This window comes from Tachypleus tridentatus, chromosome 3, assembly GCF_004210375.1.
Source record: "Tachypleus tridentatus isolate NWPU-2018 chromosome 3, ASM421037v1, whole genome shotgun sequence".
NCBI lineage: Eukaryota > Metazoa > Arthropoda > Merostomata > Xiphosura > Limulidae > Tachypleus > Tachypleus tridentatus.
The window spans coordinates 18713598-18732446 of record NC_134827.1 but is presented as its reverse complement, the minus strand read 5'-3'; the positions used below and the strand labels follow the sequence as shown (position 1 = coordinate 18732446).

Here is an 18849-nt window from a genome sequence, read left to right as displayed (position 1 = left end):
AAGTACTATTGAGAATACATTATGGATTTAAGAAAATATTAACTTCCAAAACATACAATACCTCCACGCACATTTACAGCTTGACTCACATACTGAGAAAGTGTGATTGTATCTGCACAGACCATGAGTGTGTCAACAGAAAATTAGCATTCTAGTGTGGGAGAATACACTAGATCCAGAACAAATATGCTCTTCACTTGGAACTTAATTCATTTACTGTGGGTAGAATTTTACATAATTTGTTATCACTACTGGCCAGGCCCAAAACAGTTAATCGCAGATTCCACTATTATGGGTTGGAATTATCTGATTATGTTACCTGTATCTCACATTTGTGGCTAAAGTAATTAGACCACAATCTACATAATTGGATCCTGGCCTGTAATCAGAGTGATGCACTCTGAACCACCGGATTTACAATGACAATGCAAGCAACACCAAATTGGCCAAACCTTTTCTTAACCTGAAGACTGAAAGGCAACACCCAAGCTGAAGATAACAGAATTGTGTGTCTAACTCAATCTGAGAAAACAGAGCTAATTCAGTCTGGGATTATGATTACTCATTCTCATTCCTCAATTGTGTGGGCAATGTAAATTCCACTTGCTCCTGGAATTATAGGTAGGACATGGAGCAAATCATATATAACCAAAGATCCAAATGAAACTACTCTGCAATCAGAATTACAAGGTGATAATGGACCCTCTTCTATGAACAATGTACTAAACTAATATAAAAAACAAAGGCCATGCTCAACCCAACAGGACAGCAAAGTATCAAATCTGAATTGATATTACAAGTAGGCTTCCAAATTATTCATCTTCTCCATGAGTGAACAAATTCATTTTAATACTCTGGCAGAAGAGCCTCTTATTACCACTTTAGAAACTGGAAATCAGGTGTGATGGCTTCCTAACTCCATTAGTAAAATCTGTGGGATAATGTACATTGGGAAGATCTGATCTAAATGCCTGAAAGCAAACCAACCCCAATTTATTCAATCGTATAATTTGCAGAATACCCTTATGCTTTACTTATGATAATTCATGAATGGCAATCCAGCATAATACAGTAATGTCAGTTGGTCAGCTTGTGGGTGATCTCATGGAACAACTCATTTCTACACGAGCCTGATGCAATCTATATAAAGTATACTGAATTAGTGGTTGCTAGTACAGAATTGGTTTGATAAAAGCACAGCTGCCACTGAGTGTGATCATATAAAAACCAGGTAAGGAACCCTGAAAGGTAGATATGAAAATACTCACCCCTCAGTATAACCTAACAGAAGTGTTTAAGATAGCTACAAGAGGCCGGGAAAAACCCTCAGATGACAATACTGCCAGAACATGCAACATAAAAGTATTGGGGAAGTCCACATAGTAATCCACACAATTTCCTCCTGAAGGCAATTAAACCGAATCCCTATGGACACAGAAATGTGACATATCCAATTACTTATGACTCAATGAGGACCCAGAATAAAAAGTTGTCTAGCATCTCTAAAGGTATTAGTGGTGGCAACAAACCTTCAAGATCCTCACTGAACATAAACAAATAATATGATTTGACAAAGAAATGACAATAGTGATCAGATGAATCAATTAAAAAGATCTCCTTCCATGCCTGACAGTGTTTTGGTTAAGAAGAATTAGTCTGAAGACACAGATAGAATGAGAGAGCAGCCTTTAGATATACAGCACAAACCACTCTAACTGGCAATGCCTGTAGGCCATGAGCAACAAAATTAAACTTTCGAGTAAAGATAATAGTTGGCACGTGAGTATCAAGGTGTGGCAAACAGGCATGTAAAGTAATTTTAACATGCCAGTTAGGCAACTGAAATTGTCATTTGAGACCAAGGACCCAAAGCAACTTGAGGAATCCAGAGAATATTGGGGACGAAAATAATGTTTTGTGCAAATTGGACAGTAGTTGATAAGGCTACCTTATACAGGGTAATTATGGAAGATTAAAAACCCTTGCCAAAGAATCAGATAAAGATGAGTTATGGTTGACAGTTATGATCGAAGTGGGTTAATTTCCTCTCAATACACCATTACCAATATGTGCATAATTTTTGTTCATAAATGTTCATTACAAAACTAAGCAAAGACCAAGACAGATACATGGCAATCTTCTTTATAAATGGATGCATCATGTCAGGTCATTGTTACCTCCACTGAAATGGCTCAAGAAGAAGTGAAAGAGGCAGACACTCCACTCTGGTGCTATCAACAGGACCCAATAACAGGTTGCAAAAAATCACATTTAGTATCTTAAGTAACATAAGAATTGCAGGAATGGCTTAGAGTTGTAATCCTATCCTATTCTGACAGAAGGCATCCATTGCCCAAGCTCAAAGATTAAAGTACTGGAGATTAAATCACCAGTAGTTGGATGTTCCAGTGAGAGATCAATCAGTGTTGCAAAATAAAAACCAATCCAACAGCACTTTGTGATGCAGCATCTCTTCTATTGTAAGAATTCATTCGGGTGGAGACAACTGATTTTCTACTGTAGTCATCATTCGTGGAACATGACAAGGTAAGAGGGTGATATAATAGGGGTGGTAATGAGAAAGGGGTCCAAGATTTGAAAACAAGGAGCCCTGGACCAAATGCCTCCTCAATGAGAAACACAAGACATGGTCATGGAATTGTCAGAGTGAAACCTAATGATTTTCCCCTTAAGCTCAGAACATGAAGCATTGCCTTTTGAAGAGCAAAAAGGATTAAAATATTGTTTAGGGAAGCATCACTGTCCACACACAGACTGTGAAATCCTGACTGTTCCTATATGCACTCCATCACTAAAGCAGGTCATTCATGAAGAGGTAGAATTCTGGACGAGGTGGCAGTAGAGGAACTCATACCTGAGTAGTAGAAAAATCTAGACTAAGGAAACTTGAGAACACAGTGAAATTATGTTTGTGATTTCTTAATCATATAAATACCATTAAAAGGATCTCTTGTCTCAGAGGCAAAAGAAATTTGAATAATGCCCACATTCTTAGAAGGAGAAGGATAGGTAATTAATAGTTTGGCTTCCTGATCCATAGATAAAAAGTAAAAAAATACCCAGACTGATGACGTATTGAATTGGAGCAAGAATAGATGTTTCAGTCCTAAAAGTGAAGCTTGCCTTGGTTGTTTCTGAAAGTAGAATCAAGATGTGATGTGATGTTCTGACAATCAGTGTGATGATGCCCAGTGCAATGGAATGAGGATGACATGAAAAAATCTGATGCTTCAGCCAAACCTCCACAAAACTGATGTTAGTCCAAAACATAAAAATCCAGAACTGCAGCACCTAACCCTCATGCACAAAAGATGCAGACAGAGGCCAACTACAACAAACTTGGACATCTATAATCACATTAAAAACTGTCAACTCAGACTGAAGAATTAGTGACTTGTGAAACTTGGAGAATCTAGACATTAAGATAGATGAGAAAGATTAATGAATCTCACTATCCTCAGAACAACTAACCAAATTCTGAGAGCCAGAGAACTAAGTTTCAAATCCTGAGGATCTGTGAGAGATGGAAACCTTATAGGTGGGGTGGATAATAGTGGTGAACGTATGAACAAAATGATTAATCTTAAATCAAAACCTGTAATGCTCCTGGATTCTTGACTTAAGTTACCAAAAAATCACAGAGCCATGTCCCCACAGACCCTGAAATCATACAATAATCACTGACATCACTTGCAGCAATCCTGGCCAAGCAGAATAACCTTTAGATATAATCTATTCTGGGTATCACTGTGCCAAGGGGCTGATATCAGGGGTTGGAACATATAAATAGGAGAGGAACTATAACCTCTCACAGAAGTCAATGAAATTCGAAATGCCAACAATGGTTCAAGCTCAGTGAAGTTGATAATCCTGAGTCTTCCAACAAAGTAAGGTGGAGGGAAAAACAAAACACTGGATTTTAGAGCTTCAGGTCCATATACAGGGTGTTTGGAAAGTCACTCTGCAGTTTTGAAATCTGCAATAACAGCATTCATACAGCCTATTTCAGGCCAGCAACTGATAGCAGTGTTTAGAAATAAAATAAGAAGGATCCAAGCCTGTATTGATGCCAACTGGGGTCACTTTCAACATTGTTTATAATTGTCATTCATATTTAGCTCCTGTATTCTATATTGAAACACATCTGTTAACAAATATATAAGTGTACAGTGACTTTCTGAACACCCTCTATTTACCTGTCCAATCAGATTATAGTGATCTATTCAGATAAACTGCAAACTCTACCCCAGAATCTCAAAATACAAGGAGCAGATATATGATTTAAGTCAGAAAATGCTTCCAACTGGATGTGGTAGGCTACATCATTAAGTTCCAACAATTGTGTTGGATAAGGCATTAGCATTCCTTCACAAAACTGAAAAGCAAACTTCCCTACATGAGCCACAATGACCATTGTTGGAGGGAAAACTAAACATTCACTCCCAGATCCATCAGCCATCAAGTAAAGTGCAGACTTAAAAGTAATTGGGAAAAGGTCCAAAACACCACCCTCTTGATGAACAAATTCTTGTTCCTCTTGATTCCAGCACTGCAAGTCCATAAACCCACCATTACCCTGCAAGAGGACTAAAAAGCCAAAAAGATTAAATGAAGGTGCAGAAAAATGTAAATTATCTGCAGAATGTCAAAACTGCCCTCAAATGCAGCCTCAGAGCCCTCTCCCATGCTGCTTTAAGAACTTAATTTTTTTTTCCAAATCCTTTTTCATCAGGATATTTTCATTTTACGATAATCATGCTTAATCACCTGTGTTAATAATAGTGTTATCCTTACTTTATCTTCCCTCAACAAATAACTAACCACTAAATTCATCCTCGATTCCCCAAAAATTCAACATTTCTCTTAAACTATTTTCATATTGCACAATTATAACTAGCAAGCCTTCATTCCACATATTTACCAACCTAACAAGGGTTGAGTTCCCTTAATTTTGAATTCACTATCCCTTGTTTTCATCCCTAAATTCAACATGAAAAAACTGAGGTTTCATTCTTATCATTTCCTTCAATAATTTTTAATATTTTAATTATATCACTCTTGACTCATTTTTTTTCAACATGAAACAAGTGATCTCAACTTATTCTCATATGACAATCCACTCAATTTTGGCATCATGCTAGTAGCTCATTTTGAACCCTCTGCAATAATTCTATATCCCTAAAAAAGATAAAGTGACCAAGACTATACAGAATATTTCAATTGAAGCTTTACTAGTAACAATTTTTTTTGCAAATTACGTGAAACTTATGTTACAAAAAAAAAACAAAAAAAACAATGTATATTGACTTACACTCTAAATTAAACATCTTCTGCTATATCTCTCCAACTAACTACACAAACTAGGTTTCTCCATAAAATCATATATTCTCATTACAGTCAGCCAGACATAATATTTTTTGTATAACCAGAACTTCATACCTTTTCCCATCCAGCAAATGCTCAATCCATGTAACTAACTTAACTGCTACCCTGAATGATATATTTTCAACCAATTTTTCATTCAGCACTTTATCAAACTATTATCTAATGCCAAGTAAACCAAATTCGTTCCTTCATTCTTATATCTAGACACAAGATTCTCCAAAATATTGAAAAGTTAGCAAACACTGGCTGTATGACAAACTATTGAATCATTTAAAATTATTTTACAAAACATCTTTTCTTCAGCTTTCCTGGCAATTCTAAATTAAACTTAAAATAATTTTATATACAATTATCATAAACAATTTAACACAAAAAAAACATCATATGAGTTTTTATCACTTTTACTTGTTTAAAAATACTATAACTTCCCAAAAAAGTGGTTAAATATAAATTTAGAAAAAAGTGAACAAAAATTCCAGTTTAAAAAAAAAAACACGGAAAAATAACGATTTTCAGTTTAACACTTAAGTACCTGAACAAGTTTTTATACAAATGCAAAAAGTCTCGATCTTCCTCACTCTGGAGCTGTTGTATCAAAAGGTTTGGATCCATAGCTCAACAGAAGACAGTCAGTAACTCATCCTCTGCAAAAAACAACAACAAAAAAACTGATGACTAAAAGTACCAAATAAACAAGATAATAAATTATTATGAAATGTTTTAAAAGTTAACATTTTCCTCATATGAAAAGGTATTTCCAATACACACCTCTTCACATTAAAAACTATCTTCCCCAGGTATATATACGCCTTAGATATTTGCATACCATCAGCCTTTAGGCAACTCCCACCTAAAACCATGTGATTACTCAAGATTTGTACCACTGCACAATACATACAGCAAAAGCCATTCACTAACAGGAGGGTGACACAGCCTCCTTGCACACTAGCTCCCTCTATGTTTTTGCACTCATGATCTTCATTCTGTTATGTAGCAAGAAAAACTAAGTTGCACAGGAAGTGAAGTAAAAGAGTGTGAAGTATATGAAGATATAAGAATTTATTGGAAGTATACTTTTAGGTAAGGAAGATATTAACTTCTGACACAGTGCATACCTATGCAATGAGAAAGCTAGTATCCCATGAAAATAAGTTGGAGAGACTCGTGTGCAATAGTTACCTAGAAGAACTTTCTTCGGAAACTCCCGAAAAGAAAAGCATTAACGTGTGATATCCACTCAATGGAAGAAGAGTCATAGAGGCACATTCATGCGAGACCAGATCTCATCTCTTCCAGGGCACATTCTTTGTCCAGAGTGGAAGATGAAGACAAGCCTTGTGTTGCAAATATGGGCAGAATAAGAAAATGGCCATCCAAGTATTTGCACACAAGAAGTCAAAGAACCAGGAAAACATTTTTGGGGTGCAATGAGACTGTAGCTCATGTTTACCTCAACTCTACCATCAGACTCATTGAATCAACACCAGGTATGACAGGAAAACACAGGATACCTGCCACAGATTATATGATGCAAGTATGCAAAACGATTCAACAGAACAGTCATCCACTGCAGGAGGTGGGCATGATGCATTAAAAAGTGTTCACCTTAATTAAACAGAAGATGATTGCAGATAACCTGTTTTAACTCCAGTCCAAACCCATAGAGCACAGGATGTCTCCAAGCTTATGATCCCAACCATCTTCAACTCATGACCAAAAAGGAGAAAAGTAACTTTTGTTCTGACAACCCAGGCTATTAAGCCCTAATTCATGCAACTTTTCCCATGGTCTACCATCCCAATGGTTAGGAACTGGTAAGTGTTAAGTATCTCTCTTGTTCCACTTGAAAAAAAGAGGGAGAAATTCACTGTGGGAATACCTAGAGAAATGTGACTTCATAAACCTATTTTGAAAATCCAACAAGAAGCAGGCAGACCATCCCTGTTATTGGCTTTATCAATGATTGTTTATGGAAGAGTTATGGTTTGGAGAGGGCAACAGAGAGATGTCAGAATATACCATGAAGATTGGTTGGTTGATTTAGTGTTTTATGGCACAAAGGAGCTAGGCTATCTGTGCCAAACGTCCAGTAAAAAGGTAAAAGTAAATGTAGTAAAATTCATAAAAGGAAATGAAGGTAAAACAAAATAGCATTGAAAAACTGAAAAAGCATAAAACCAAAGTTGACACCTAGTGTACAATGTTAAGATAGAAAGCAAAGTAATAGAACTTGTAAAGGACTTTCTCTAGCATAACGGTAATGATCATAACCTGCCAGGAAGACTAACAGGTAAGTACAAGAAGCACCATCAGTTACCTGAAGTTGGCCTTTCCAGTCCTGGTGTCGATTTATTTAATGTTACAGCCATTTTCCAATTACAAATTAAACTAGAGAGATTGAGACTCTTAAAAGGGAACCACAATTAAAAAGGTGAAATGAATAAATATCAAACACCTAAATGACATTAAAAAGATTAATGGCCATTACAAAACTAAAAACTTTATCAAGATGAACAGTCTCACCATCACCAATAACACTGTCTAATGTTACGGGACAGAACATGCTTAAAATGGTGTCATTGTTGTGAATCACAAAAATGACATGAAAGTAAAATGTGGCTTATTGTGATCTAAGTGCTACACAAACTACACACTGGTGCATCAGTTCCAGATAAAAGAAAACAACGAGTTAAAAAACTGTGACAAATGCGTAGTCTTGTTAGAACAACTTTCTCCTAGATGGCCAAAGTCCAATGCAGGGTTTTATTTGAAAAAGTTTGTTGCTCACTCTAAGTTGATTGCCAGCTGGCACGGAGCCAAGCCTTGAACACAGGACCATAGTCCATGTACGGAATAGGCACAGTAGTGATAGCAGACAGATTTAGTTGCCGTGTCTGTAAGCTCGTTCCCACGATTACCAACATGGCTTGGTATCCAGAAAAACTGGATAGAAGTAGATGTTAATGAAAAATGGGCCAGTCGGTTTTGAATATCAGTGAGAACAGGGTGTAAGCCAACATGAAGTGATTCCAGGGACAGTAGAGAACTAAGCGAGTCAGTATAAATAGTGCAGTTGGAGTACTGCTTAGCTTCAATATAATCCAGGGCAAGAGACATGGCATACAGTTCAGCAGTGAACACAAAAGCTGTAGAGGGGATTCTGCGCACAACCACCAAACTGCAACAAAACATGGCAGAGCCAACAGAGTTACCTGATTTAGAACCATCCGTATAAATTGGAATGGAAAGATAGTTCGAAAGATGTTCAGTAAATAAAAGATGATACTTCCAATCAGGAGTATCTGCCTTTCACAGATGACTAAAAGAAAGATCACATTTGGGGACTGTAATAAGCCATGGTGGGATGGGCTGACTAGTAGATTCTGCAATGTTATCCAAGGACAGACCCAATTTATCCAATTGTGCCTGGATGCGAAGGCCAAAAGGAGCAATGGCAGATAGTCTGTCCTGAAAAGGTATAGCCCACTGAGAAAGGAAAACAAATGCCCAGGTGGGATGCTTTGGTAAAGAACGAAGTTTCGAAGAATACAGTAAAGACAGTTGCAAACGGCAACGATGCAGAGAAGGTTCATGAGTTGATTGATTTTGTGTTTTATGGCACAAAGCAGCGAGGCTATCTGCGCCAGACATTCGGTAAAATATTAAAAAAATAAATAAAAAATAAATGTAGTAATAGACATAAATGGAAATGAAGGTAAAACAAAAAAGTATAAAACCAATGTTGACACCTAGTCTACAATGTTAAGATAGAAGGCAGAGTATAAGAAGTTGTAAGGTATTTACTCTAGCAAAAAGGTAATGATCATAACCTGCCAGGGAGACTAACAGGTAAGTTCAATAACCACCGTCAGTCACCTGAAGTTGGTCTTTCCAGTCCTGGTTCCGGGTTATGTGTCATAGCAACCAGTATCAAAATGTAAAAGAATAGAAGTTTTAAAAGATACATAGCAAAATTGTAACAATGAGTAGCCAAATGTCCAGTAAAAAGATAAAGTCAAGTAAATGGAGTAAAATTTGTAAAAGTAAATTAAGGTAAAAACAAAACAGCAATTAAAACAGAAAATGGTGTAAAAACCAATGGTGACATCCAGTCTTCCAAGTTGTAAAATATTTATTCTAGCAAAATGGTAATGATCATAACCCGCCAGGAAGACTAACAGGTAAGTTCAAGAACCACCGTCAATCACCTGAAATTGGCCTTTCCAGTCCTGGTTCCGGGTTATGTGTCATAGCAGCTATTATCAAAATGTAAAAAAATAAAAGTTTTAAAAGATACTCTGCAAAATCGTAATAATGAGTAGCCAAATGTTCAGTAAAAAGATAAAAGTCAAGAAAATGGAGTAAAATTTGTAAAAGTAATTGAAGATAAAAGCAAAACGGCAATTAAAACAGAAAATGGCATAAAAACCAATGTTGACATCCAGTCAACAAAGTTGTAAAGGACTACCTCTAGCAGAATGGTAATGATCATTACCCGCCAGGAAGACTAACAGGTAAGTTCAAGAACCACCGTCAGTCACCTGAAGTTGGTCTTTCCAGTCCTGGTTCCGGGTTATGAGTCAATATGGCCAGTACTAAAAAGTAAAGTAGTAAACGTGTGAAATGATATGCAGCAAAAGTATAATAACAACTCGCCAGGATGACTAACAAGTAGTTCAAACGGATAGTTCAAACAGTAGCGTTAGTCACCTGAAGTTAGCCTTTCCAGTCCTGGTGTCAAGTTATTTAATGTTCTGGCCATTGACCAATGTCAAATTGAAGGAGAGAGATTAAAACTGTAAAAAAGGAACCACAATTAAAAAGGTGTAATGAATAAATATGCAACACTTAAATGAGATTAAAAAGATTAATGGCCATTAAAAAATTAAAAACATTATCAAGATGGACAGAGTCACCATCACCAATAACTCTGTCCAATGTTACAGACTGACCCTGGGAAAAAATATGTTTAAAATATTGCCGTCGTTGAGAATTGTAACAATGGCAAGAAAGTAAAACATGGCTGATAGTGATTTGAGTGTTACACAAACTACACATTGGTGCATCAGTTCCAGATAAAAGAAAATGATGAGTTAAAAAACTGTGACCAATGCGTAGCCTAGTGAGAACAACTTCCTCCTCGAACTTTACGGAAGCTAGATGGCCAAAGTCCAATTTTGGGTTTGATTTGAAAAAGTTTGTTGTCGCGTTGCTCACTCCAAGTGGACTGCCAGCTGGCACGGAGCCAAGCCTTGAAGACAACACCATAGTCCATGTACGGAATAGGCATAGGAGTGATGGTGCTGAAGCAGACATATTTAGCTGCCATGTCTGCAAGCTCGTTCCCGCTAATACCAACATGGCATGGTATCCAGAAAAACTGGATTGAAGTAGCTGCAAATGAGAAATGGGCCAGTCGGTTTCGAATATCAGCGAGAAGAGGATGTGAGCTAACGCGTAGCGATTCCAAGGCAAGTATAGAACTAAGCGAATCAGTATAAATAGTGCAGTTGGAGTACTGCTCAGCTGCAATATGATTCAGGGCAAGAGATATGGCATACAGTTCAGCAGTGAACACAGAAGCTGTAGAAGGGATTCTGCGCGCAACTACTGACCCATAGCAGAGCCCACTGAATTATCTGATTTGGAACCATCTGTATAAATGGGAACTGAATGATTGTTTGAAAGATATTTATTGAATAAAAGACGGTACTTCCAATCTGGAGTATCTGCCTTTTAGGTGACTGAAAGAAAGGTCACATTTGGGGGCTGTAATAAGCCATGGTGGGATGGGCCGACCTGTGGAATCTGCAATGTTATCCAAGGACAGACCCAATTCATCCAATTGCCCGGATGCGAAGGCCAAGCGGAGCAATGACAGATCGTCTGTTCTGAAAAGTACTGCCCACCGAGGAAGGAAAACACATTTCCAGGTGGGATGCTTTGGTAAGGAATGAAATTTCGAAGTATATTGTAAAGATAGTTGCAAACGGCGAAGGTGTAGAGAAGGTTCATGAGATTCAATGTATATACTTTGAACTGGAGAGGTACGGAAAGCCCCAGTGCAGAGTCGAAGTCCTTGGTGATGAATGGGGTCCAGCATCTTTAAGGTCGGGGTCTGGCAGAGCCATAGACCATTGATCCATAATCGAGTTTTGATCTAATAAGAGCACGATATACCTTTAACATTGAACAGTGATCTGCCCCCCAACTGGTAGAAGAGAGAACACAGAGGATGTTCAGTGCTCTTGTGCATTTGACCCGAAGCTGCTTTAAGTGTGGTATAAAGGTCAGTTTACGATCAAAGATAAGCCCCGAGAACTTGGTCTCCGGGACCACTGGGAGCAAAACTTCACCAATATGAAGTTCAGGATCAGGGTGAATGCCCCGTCAACGGCAAAAGTGCATGCATACAGTTTTGGAGAGAGAGAAATTAAAGCCGTTCGCCAGAGTCCACTTCCACTCAATTGAGGGCGGTTTGTAGTTGCCGCTTAATATATCTTATGTTTGACGACTGACATGAGATGTGAAAGTCGTCGACATCCAGCCCATTCACAACAGTGAGAGGGAGTTGTTCAGTGATGGCATTTATCTTTATACTGAAGAGTGTAACACTCAATACACAGCCTTGAGGGACTTCAAGTTCCTGTACATAAAAACGGGAAAGTGTCGAACCCACACGAACCTGGAATCTCCTGTCCATTAAAATTTTTTTAATAAACATGGGTAGATGGCCACGTAACCCATATGTATGGAGGTCTCGCAAAACGCCATACCTCCATGTTGTGTCGTAAGCCTTCTCTATGTCAAAGAATATTGATACAAGATGTTGGCAGTTGAGAAAGGCTTCTCTGATAGATGTGTCAAGACGAATTAGGTGGTCTGTGGTGGAGTGCTGTCGACGGAACCCACACTGGGTGGGCGAGAGGAGGTTGTTTGATTCAAGGAACCAAACCAGGCGAGCATTAACCATCCTTTCTAATGTCTTACAGAGACAGCTCGTCAAAGCAATTGAACGGTAGTTTGAAGGAATCTTGGGATCTTTCCCTGGCTTAGAGAAAAGTAAAATAATAGCCTGGCGCCAGGCATCAGGAAAAACATTCTCCTGCCAGATCTGGTTGAAAACAATCAGAAGGACATCAAGAGAAGCAGGAGACAGATGGTGCAGCATGTCATAATGAATATCATCAGGTCCAACAGACGTACTGGCAGACCGATGAAGGGCCATTTTTTAGTTCCACCAGGGTAAAGGGACAATTATAGTCAAAGAAACAGTCAGTTCGAAAGGAAAGAGGTGATCGCTCTGCCTGAGTCTTGATGGCCAGGAAGGTGGAGGAACAAGCAGAAGTGCTAGATACCCGGCAAAAGCTTTCACCTACAGTGTTAGCGATGTTCCGAACATCAGTCACCTCCTGACCATCAGAGAGTAAGATCGAGAGGGGGATAGAATTGTAGTGACCATTAACCTTTTGAATCCTGTCCCATATGATCTTGGAACTGGTGGTAGAAGATATGCTGGTTATGAACTTAATCCAAGATTCCTTCTGGCTTTGACATCTTACCCACCTAGCATGTGCACGAGCCTGTTGGAAAGCAACCTGGTTTGAAAGTGTGGGATATCAACAAAAAGTATCCCAGGCCCGCTTTTGAGCCTTTCGTGCTAAGTGGCAAGCAGGATTCCACCACGGACGAGGATATCGTGGAAAACGTTTCGAGGTTTTAGGAATACACTGAGTAATACAGTCAGTTACTGCTGCTACACAGTCTATTGATGGCTGATTTACGATGGCAGGATCAAGTTCTGCGAGAGCAGTGAAAGTGTACCAGTCCGCCTGATCCAGCTTCCACCGGGGCACGCGGGTAGGGTGGCATCAACCACGGCCAGTCTCTCTCAAAAGGATCGGAAAATGATCACTGCCTAGTGGATTACTGTCAACCCTCCATGAAAAATGGGAGAATAATGAAGGGGAGCAAACTGAGAGATCAATAGCGGTAAAGGACTGACTAGGTGCATGAAAGTAAGTGGAAGAACCAGTATTGAAAAGAGAAAGATTGCTCTACAGATCGGCCCCTCCCATCAATAATAGCACTTCCCCAGAGGGGATGATGTCCATTAAAATCCCCTAGGATTAGAAATGGAGATGGCAATTGTTCAACGAGAGCATCAAGATCTGATTGATTATATGTCTCTCCAGGGGACAGGTACAGATAACAAACAGTGATGGTATGACCCAAGGAAACACGGATGGCTACAGCCTCCAAGGGTGTGTTGAGTGACAAAGACAAGGTGGGCACGTGTTGATCAACCAACAGTGACACCCCTCCATGTACTCGACCATCACACAACCTGTCATTTCTGTACAGAGAAAACTGCCGAATGGAGACAGTATCAGCAGTTTTGAGAAATGTTTCTTGTAAAGGATGGTAGGAAGCAATCAGCGTTTTGATATCATCCAGATTAGAACGTAAACCTCGACAGTTCCATTGTATCAAGGTGGCCATTTTTAAGAACGGGTAGGTGAAGTGGCTGGAGAACCCTTCGGTTTACGACCACGACTTTTTTCTTTACTGTCTTTAGTCGGAGGAGGTCTATCAACCTCCATGGATCCTGCTCTGGTCGGGTGGGCAGGTTTTTGTTATTGGAAGGGGAATCCAGTGACTGAGGACGCAAACGAATAATTGTTTTGTCTCTTGTGGTGGGAGAAAAAGATGTATCAGAAGAAATGCCTGTATTTGAAACTGAAGGACGTGGATCCTGAGGTTTGATGGAAGGTATGGGAGGAACTGAGATGGGTGTGGAAGTCGATTCATCAACCTTTTTAACCACGGAGGTCAAAAGGCTTTTCATTTGTTTTGAAATCGATTCTCTTGGAGACACAGAGAGATCTGTCTGCACTCCCACTGTAGTTGTGGAATGAAGTGCAGCAGCATATGTCCGAGACGGAGTTGTGGACAGCAATTTCCGAGCTTCAGGATAACTAATGTTATGTGTCGTTTTCAAACGCTGCACCTCTTTTTCCTCCAACCATTTTGGGCAAGAATGAAAGTAAGAGAGGTGAGAGCCATTGCAGTTTACGCAATGTGAGTTCATGTCACAGTCATAGGCATCGTGGTCCTTGACTCCACAACGAGCACATGTCAGGGAACCACGACAAGATGTCTTTGAGTGGCGAATCTCTGACATTGGAAACATCAAGAGGGTTTGGTATGTATGGCGAACCCTGCAAATGAGATAACCTGCCTTGATGGTGACAGGTGCACGTGGTGAAATAAATGTTAAAACGAGGGTATTTGTTGGCAGTGTAACTCCATCTTTGCGAGTGGAGATGCGCCTCACTGCAGAAACTCCTTGAGTGGAGTGACCAGCGAGAATCTCTGACTTGGGAATGTTTTTCAAATCCCTTTCAACAATAACTCCTCGTGAAGAATTCAAGGTACCATGGGGTGTAACCTCAATAGGTATATCCCCAATTGCCTTTGAATTCAAGAGGAGTTCACTGTGTTGGGATGTGGATGTTTCAACCAATATGTCACTAGATCGAAGTTTCTTTACTGACTTTGGAGAGCCAGCAAGTCCCTCTAGTCCCTTTTGAATAAAAAAAGGGGACATTTGCCCTAAAGGTTTTTCTGAAAGAGAATGTAATATAAGAAAATGAGGTACGTGTGTTACTGATGTTGAAGATTGCTGTTCTGAGTATTCAAGACATGGTCGCTTACTCATTGACTGTTTTTTCACTATTTTATTTAAATTTTTATTATGAGGATCCATAGGAAAAAAAGAAAGTTTCGGTGCTCACTGACCCCACCCACCGTGGAGCCCTACCAGGGGACGCACTACAATGTCAAGCAAAGACACTGCAGCAACACCAGGGTTTCGTGAGCACTATACCCAAACACCACCATCACACACAATCTCCACAACACCTGTTGAGAACTTTCAACACTTGTACTTGATTGACTCTAACCCAAGTGGACCAGCCAACTGACCCAAGGGGGCCGCGCAAAGGCCATCCGTCTACGGGAATTCCAGGCCAAAGTGGTATGTTAGGGTTGGACCCCTCAACCACCAGGATCCTCTCCTCTCCTTCATTATTCGCCACATAAGGCAAACACGTGGGTGGATGTTTAGTTCCCAGAGGAGGTAATGTGAAAGCACAGAACATTCCCTGGATGGTCCCCTCACCACGAATAGGAATCCACACCCAGGGGACCATGAAGGTATCACAAGTGGTTTTACAATGATTGAACACAACACTTTAAATATGGCCTAATGACTAAAACAATATAATAACTACTTCTTTAGGTTTGTATTTGGTATTCTCTTTGGTTTGCTACTAGTAGTAATAACAGTACACAGTTTGGATGGTTAAAGAGAAAGATCAACCACAATACCAAGATCCTTTGTCATCCATTACACTTAAAATTATTCCCACCAAAATTATACTTATAAATCAAATAATAATTACAAAGATGCATTACATTGCATTTAAAAGCCATCTGCTATTTATTTATCAGACTTGCCAAACAATTCAAGTCCCTTTTGTAAAATATTCTCTTCCTTCTCAAAGCTAACAACTCAAAAACCTTAATATCATCAGCAAATCTGTATAATTTATTGACCATTCATTTTTCTATATCCTGAACATTAAAAATAGAAAGGTGAAGATATTTGCATGGCTATAATATTCCACTTATAACAACCATAAATCATCAGTACCCTCCTTCCCAAAAACCTCCTGAATTATCAAAAGATTAGTAAGGTAACACTTTCCACTACTGAAACCATAATGACTACCCAAACAAATTTAATATTTTTTTGAATGACTTTGGAAAGCATCTTTTATCAGACCTTAAAAAACTTTTTCTACTATTTATGTAAAATTAACACTTATAATCTCAGGATTAATTTTTATCATGTCTTGAAAAAGAGGAATAACATCACCTAATTTCCAGCTTTATAGCAGTTGCTCACTATTTAAGGACATAAAATCTTTAACCTCCCTCAAAATCTCTTGAAAAAATACGTTATCTTCTCATTGAGTTGAATAATTACTTGGAATTTAATTTTTTCCTTCACAATTTCATAATTAATGGTCATCTTTCAATGATCCAACATTAATTCTGCTCTACATTCATTCAGAGCAATTTCAGACAGACCTAAAATTACCCAGCTTATTTATTTGTAAGTTTTATCTCAAGTCATCCATAAACCCACAGTGTTTTACTTTTAAAATCTAAACATCTTAATCATGGCTTTCTCTTATCAAAATACATTTTATAATAGAAGATATGAGCTTTAAATGAACTCCATAAATAACCCTGAATTTCAGAGATATTCAGTCCAACTAAAGACTAAAATGTAGTGAGAATATCTCAAAAAGTACAGATAAACAATAGTTGTTTTAGCAAATATTACACCATGTGGCCCTTTAAAAGTATGTATTACTGTTGCTATTCTCCTCAAATATCTTAAAACTGGCACTTTATAATTGATTTTTTTCTGCTAGATCAGTTGTAAACTGCAGGCAAGCTAAAGGTAGCACACAAGTTTGACCAATTCCAGCAGAGGATCAGTCTAATCACACCACAGAAAGACCCTGGCAATATGTTTTTATATTCTTGTACAGTTTGTGTGAGCTGTACATCAAGAAGTAAAGTCTGGTTTCTGATTTTAAATTTGAACCTCTAGATTTTGAGTTTTAAAAGTTTCAGTCAGATAACCATTTTCTCATGGTTTAGGTAGGCTATTTCAACTAAGATGCAATTAAAGAAAAATTACATAGGCATTAATTCAGCCACCATGCAAAAGATTATTCACTGTATGTACATCTACTGTGCAAAACTATAACCCAATCATTTCCATTTCTAGTTTCTACTTTGCATTATGTAAAAACAATACTCTGGATTTCCTTCAGCTTTTCATTTTTTTTTTTTTTCCCCAAATGATTCTTTTTGCCACTTGCAATTTATTGAACCACAAATTTTAAATCAATTTCATATGTTGCCAAATTCTAAAATCTAATTAAAAATACTAATTTTAACTCTAATTCAACAATTTTTAACTCAAAAATATTTTAGGATCAATATTTTATGTTATAGTATTTAGTTAGTATAAATTTGTGGAAAAAATAAAAAATGTTCTACATTGAGTTTTGTACAGGTCCAAAATATATTTGGTACATTGCCCGTAAAAATGCACTTATAGGTGCCTGTAGGAAGGGGCAAGAGGGAACATATACTTCCTCCCCTACATTTCACAATAAATTGCATGAATTATGGTGTAAACTTAAAATCACAGTTAAAATAAATATTTTTAGTAATTTGCATTAAAACTATAAATTTATGTTTGCTTTTAAGCACACATTATTTTAGTCTATTAACTTGTATTGTAGAAGCTGATACTCTACATATATATTTTTCTGTTGACACTAACCCGTACATTGTCTCTTAATTTGTCTGTTCATCATCCCACCTATAGTTTTTACTTTACATTATGTAAAAAACAATACTCTGAGTTTGCTTTGGCTTTTCACAATTTTTTCTTGCTACTTGCAATTTACTGAACCACAAATTTTAAGTTAATTTCAAAAATTGCTTCATCCCTTATCTTGCACAGATTCAGTTTTATATTCATAGTGTACAGCAGGAAACAGTATCATGAAAAAGTCCTGTTAGTAATGACTTCGAAGAAAGTTTAAAACTTTAAATTAATCTAATCTTAATTTTGCACATAGATGTGAGAATAAAAGAAAAGCTAGCTTAAACAAGATTTCCTAAATTTAATAATGTTATTGTTTGTCTTAACATTACTGAAAAACAAAAGAATGGCGTAAATTTTAATGAATGTGCACGAAGTGATTCAACCATAAATATTTCCTCATCATCAATGTTAAGCCTTAAGGTAAAATTAATAGCTAAATAACTTTTAACTTAAATTTTTAAATGAATATTAATACCATGATGAATAAGCACATTTTAATCCCTACATATGCAGAGCAGAGCAACAATAATAATTACACTGTCGTTGTAACAATTAATAATCGAAGTCGGAGCAACGTAAATTGAACAGAAATTAAAGCTAAGAACTATCATACAGTTACGTTTTAGTAAATTTGTCAAGAACAAAGTTACTAGATAATCCTAATTATTATAATACTAACACTATAAGAAGTAACTAATGAATAGCGTATATTAATATGTTTATTTCAACTAAGTTATGCACAATATATATACATAATACATACATAGTAATATATACTAAGTTAGTAAGCATACCTGTAGACAGGTAAAAGAAAAACCTTACCTAATGTTACGAATTCTACAACAAACACCTCTGTTTACATAAGTTACATACTCTCAATTTTCTAAATAAAAATCATAACAAACAAATACAACCAGCAACCTCTTACTTGGCGCGAAATCTGATTATAATGAGTCCTTACT

General features: G+C 37.6%; 1 protein-coding gene across 5 annotated transcripts in view; it reads right to left on the bottom strand.

Annotated features, from left to right (window-relative positions):
* The window catches only part of Rif1 (Rap1 interacting factor 1), a 92940-nt gene extending 74091 nt beyond the window's left edge, over nt 1–18849 (bottom strand). For 3 of the 5 annotated variants that reach the window (XM_076493249.1, XM_076493252.1, XM_076493253.1), the window contains exons 1-2: nt 18710–18849; nt 5939–6050 (exon numbers count right to left, since the gene is read on the bottom strand). In XM_076493249.1, the coding sequence (XP_076349364.1) occupies nt 5939–6018 (80 nt within the window). In that variant the 5' untranslated portion in view covers nt 6019–6050; nt 18710–18849. Of the gene's footprint in view, nt 1–5938; nt 6051–7723; nt 7830–18709 lie in introns of those variants that run through there. The other 2 variants (XM_076493250.1, XM_076493251.1) reach the window with 2 other exon arrangements.